The sequence below is a fragment of the Medicago sativa genome, chromosome 8, assembly GCF_051527215.1.
Source record: "Medicago sativa cultivar Bolivia chromosome 8, Bolivia_mono, whole genome shotgun sequence".
NCBI lineage: Eukaryota > Viridiplantae > Streptophyta > Magnoliopsida > Fabales > Fabaceae > Medicago > Medicago sativa.
In genome coordinates, this window is record NC_140756.1 from 85,347,383 (window position 1) to 85,352,408 (window position 5,026).

At 30.7% G+C, this 5,026-nt stretch overlaps 1 protein-coding gene across 1 annotated transcript; it reads right to left on the bottom strand.

Moving 5' to 3' along the window:
* Positions 1 to 784: 784 nt before the first annotated feature.
* LOC146902556 (cullin-1-like) lies at positions 785 to 4,599 on the bottom strand. Its single transcript, XM_085734648.1, has 7 exons — positions 4,501 to 4,599; positions 4,264 to 4,409; positions 4,061 to 4,160; positions 3,322 to 3,507; positions 3,149 to 3,196; positions 2,596 to 2,799; positions 785 to 1,441 (listed from the first exon to the last, which is right to left on the bottom strand). Exons 2-7 carry the CDS (start codon positions 4,389 to 4,391, stop codon positions 986 to 988), a joined length of 1,122 nt encoding a protein of 373 aa, XP_085590774.1. The 5' UTR covers positions 4,392 to 4,409; positions 4,501 to 4,599; the 3' UTR covers positions 785 to 985.
* Positions 4,600 to 5,026: the final 427 nt, after the last annotated feature.

Genomic DNA, 5,026 nt, shown 5'->3' on the forward strand with positions numbered 1-5,026 from the left:
TTCATTGACTTTGTTGTCTTCAGGACATAAAGAAGAATTGTAAAGAGAATGAAAAATATTAGAAGAATCCCAACACTTAACTACACATACCAACTTTTGATGACGGTACTAGTGTAATATTAGTGCAAAACTTTCCAACTTTTTTCTCTTTATTTTCCTTCACATTAATCTTTTTCTTTCTTTTTCATCACATTCATTTGTGTCTTCTCTTTCCTTCTCACATTGTTAGTCATGAACTTCTTTTACAATTAGACTCTTTATTTTTCAAAATTTCTTTTAAGCTCTCTATAATAATTTTGGATTTGAAGGAACTTTTCCTCAAATGTTTTAAAAATATAAGCAATCGCTCTTTCAATCCTAAAACCACGACTGCCAAGAATCTTGAAAGATAGACTATAAAGTTTTGCTTTTCTTAGAATTGTTTTTATCAAAGCTTATTCTAGATTATCTATTAAAAAAAAGCGTATTCTAGATTAGGCTATAATATTGACAACTATCAATTCTACGTCCTCTAAAAAAATACAATCAATTCTATCTTAAATTTTTGGTAGCTTCATAAAATTTCCAATTTATGAAGCGGTTCTGTTATTTTCCCTTTGTTGACAGAACACAACTAGAAATGGAACAATTATGAGTAATGTTTTCCAATTAAATACACAAACCAAGGAAATTATATGATTCAATTGGAGTACTATTATTTATGGTCTCATGTCGTGGCATAATCTCATAGCTTTGACAAGTGGATGTGAAAACTGAAAAAATAGTTAGAGGTAATTAATTGACATAAACAAATTAAACTGAGACAAAGCTCTAATAATATGATAATTCTACTAATTAAAAGGCATGCAAAGTATCAAATTCAGAGAGTTATCCGATCAAACCAGACAGCATGTTTATACTCTCACCAACAAACAAATTAGAGGCATTAAACTATAAACTAACAATGAAATAATAAACTTAAAAAGTATGGTTTAAGTGGAAAATTTCAAGACTCTACTGGTTCCTCTTCCTGTGTAGAGACACCTTTAAGGTCAAAGATCCTGTGAATTTCATCTGTCTTGCCTTTTATGATATCTGCTACTGTTTGACATGCCAGGTCCAACAAGCTTTTGATGTTCAGGTAGTTTGCAGATAAAATGAGATCAAACAAAGTGTTATAGTCAACATTGATGAATTCAACATCCCAATCCTTGAGATCAACATCTGACATTTGTGTGTTCTTGTGCTTCTTGCAGTATTCAATGACCCTGGTCAATGATTTGCTATTCACTAAAGAAAGAGAAATGCTATTGAAATCACCAGCAGGATTGATCTCGATAGCATCCTGGATTGTTTTTGACATAAGTGCCACATCGTAATCAACTTCAAACACATCCCCATTCGAGCTTATCAAGTTGATTTTCTTTGATGAAGCAGTAAGACTGTCATGCATTTTCTCTTCCTGCAAATGATGTTAATATCTCAGCTTATTTTTTAAAAATTGGATGCATTACTTAACTTAATTGGGATATAAAAAGTACTAGGATTCCTAAAATAGTCACATATATCTTTTGCTTACATACACTTTGTCTCAATAGAACAAATTTTGAGCAGAAGAGAAAAATGTTTCTTTCATAGCTACACATTTGATGCAGGGAAGAAAAACAACATCTTTTTAAAAGTATCTTATGCATATATATACACTTTGTCTCAATGAATAGACAAATCTAGTGATAAACAAATGTTTAAGGAACCATATGTTTGTAACAGAACTAACAAAAAAAATGTTTAGTACATAAAGAGGTGTAAGTATTCATTATACAGGCGACCTAAATGGAGGATTTGAAAATTAATGGTCGTTAGCTTCCATCTTGAATCAAGGTTGTCGATACATTTTTCCAAACATATGAAGAATTAAACTTTGAAGAAGACCAATGACCATTCGAAGTTAGAACTTGACAAAAGTTAATATATCACAAAATGGGAATATTAAACTACACGCAGTGGTTTGTTTCCTTGTAAAAACCTTAAAAAATGAAGGTAACTAGTTTTGAAGAAGATCAATGACCTATTTGACTATTTTGTACAAGACTCTCCTTTTGGTTTTAGAACTATTCCCTACACTATATATAAAAATTGAAACCAAACAGACCCTTACATAATGACAAACCAAAATTTGGAAATTTAACTATCCCTACACATCCTTCTAATCTATTTTTTTTTAGGGATGGTGTATGAAGTAAAGGTGTGTTCTACATAACGGTTAAGAAATAGGGCAAAACTTTCTGAATTTGATCTAAATGTAATTCTCTTCAGAGAAATAATATTTGTATAACTATTTTGTGACAACTTTCTCTCTCATATACTCACATTATATTCTTACCCTCTCTCTTCCTTTTTCACTCTACAATGTTGTTGACCAATAAGAAGAGAGAAAAAAAAGGTTGTCATAAAAGTTGTCAACGCAAATGGTTGTTCAAACATCATTGCTTTTCTACCCAATAGGTAAGCGGTAATACAAGACCAACTAAAACATGTTTCAAAAGAAACTCATGCATGCTACATAATTTAATTTTAAATTTATCTCCAATAACAAGTAAGTTTTACTGAAATCACCTTTGTTGTGTTATCCATGAAAGAAGAACTTGCCACCCAATCTGAAGCCTTGTTATAATAAAATGTTGAATTCTTTTTAATCATTGTTTCAGCAAAATGTTTTGTATCATTTTTCTTTGTGCTTTCTCCAATCTCTGAGTAGAAAGTCAATGCATTATTAACCAATGTTTGATCAATAGGCTCTCCTGCACGTTTCCGATCAATCTGGATACGTGGAAATGAAGATAAAAACAACCATTACAAGGTGAAATCAAATGAAAATCACATATTCAACTACATGACTATTATGGATCGAATATGACAGCATATTGAAGATAGTTAAATTGCTAGTTTTACTACCATTTAACTGCATAACATAAAGCATTATTGAAGAAATTAACGGCTTAGTGAATTTTTTTTCCTTTCCAATGCAAGTGTAATAACCATGTAGATAGTTGACAAACAAGTCAAGCATCTCTTGGTTTGTCAATCCAAACAAGTTCCCATCAATAGTCATAATGAACTGAGAAATAAATTGCTTGTAAATAACATTAAAATGGAAAACAAAGAATACCATAGCTAATATTGCATCCATTACTTGTCTACTCATCTCATCGTACACCTGAGATAAATAAAATGAAGTAAACCCATAGTTAGAAAAGGGGAAAAACCGAAAAAGTGGAAAGCACAATAAAGTTAGGGGGAAGAAACTGTAGTGTAACATTTCGAAGGAATCTCATCACCAACCAAGTTATAGAAGGACAAGAAGCTAATTTCTTCAAGGGAAGGAAGTTGCAGTCTATAAATACAGTATCTATCAAGATAACGAAAAACACTTGAGAGGCATCTGGTCATAATTTTGTGATTTGACCGTCTTGCGAGCAGTTCTCTCAGCAAGAGTTCATCTTTCTTTTCTTGCAAAGATGGCAAAACCTAGTGACAAGAAAATCATATTAGTTTTAATCGTGTCAATGTTAATACCTATACTATTGGGTTTAGATTAGCTATTATGTGCATACTCTATTAAACAAATAGTATCTTCAAAATTTGATTTTAACGGAGATTTTATATCACCTAACCTAAGTAACTTTGGAGTCCTTCTCAGTTCTCACTATATTGATCAGCCAAACATGTGAAGAACAAGTCTTTTCCATGATATCCCTTCCCTCTCCAATTTATATATTATTCCACCCCTTTCCATTCAATCTCATCTCATGTTTCTAAAACTTTCCTAATATAGCTTGACTATACAAGAAATTACTACTAAATAAATAACTTTTTATTATTGTCAAAAACTCGAATTTAAGATGTAAACTAATTTCTTTAAATCTAGAGTGAAGACCGATTTCAGTTGCTGGTAAAAACTATGATACTCAAATTAGTTTTTGAAAAAAAATAAAAATAAACTGAAATAACTTATTGTTAAGTGAAAAACTTGGACTCCATCTCTTTAAATAATAACCTAATGATTAACAGTGTTACTCACAGTTGATTTGATGTATTCTTCGAACACTTCCTTATACTTGTCATACAGTTGTTGGGAATAGTCATGAGGACGCTTTTGAGTGCACATACTATAAACGGTTCTGCATTACGAAAACAAAAGCAATATAAAATCAAATCAATTAACCCTAAAACAAAAACAAGCAAAAAGCTTATATTCTCTCATGGTAATGGATTGAAACGTACGTATACAACATGAGGTAATCGTCAGCGGTGAACTGAGCCTCAGGAAAACCTTCTAGAGTGTTCTGGAGCTTCTTGATGCCCTTGTGCAGAATATCCCATCCTTCATCAAAGTCAATATTCTTATACATATTGGTGAATTCAGAAATCTGCAATCAAATATTGATAAAAAAAGTTACGAAGAACAGAAGAAAGTAGAACTGAGAAGAATCCCTAAAAAAAAGAAGTAGAAGGGCGAACCTTGGAATCGCAAAAGAAAGGATTCACAGTGAATGAGCGTTTTAATGATGAAAAAGTCGGCACATGCAAAATGAAGTTAACCTTATTTATAAGAACAAAAGAGCGATTGTCATTGGGCTTGTTTAAGCTTATTTTCGACCTAATTTAAAGTTAGCCCAAATTTATTTATGTATGATACATTCAATTATTTTTTAATGTACCGTAATTAAATAAAAATTTAATTAATATTCTTTCAAAAAAGTTTAATAATTGTTTTTTACAAAAATAAAACAATATTCATTCATTCAAATTGATATAGTACATCATTCAATATCGTTAAAAAGTAAAAACATTCTTGATGAATCTACGAATAACCTCACAATATCCAACTTAATATCTTTGTCAAAAAAAAAAAAATATCCAACTTAATGATAAAATGCTTACAAATAATAGGTTAAAATTAAAGTGATTGGAATATTCATATATCAGGATCTGCAACATTGACGTACAAATCATTGATTAAATATTTGATCTTTTAATGGAAACA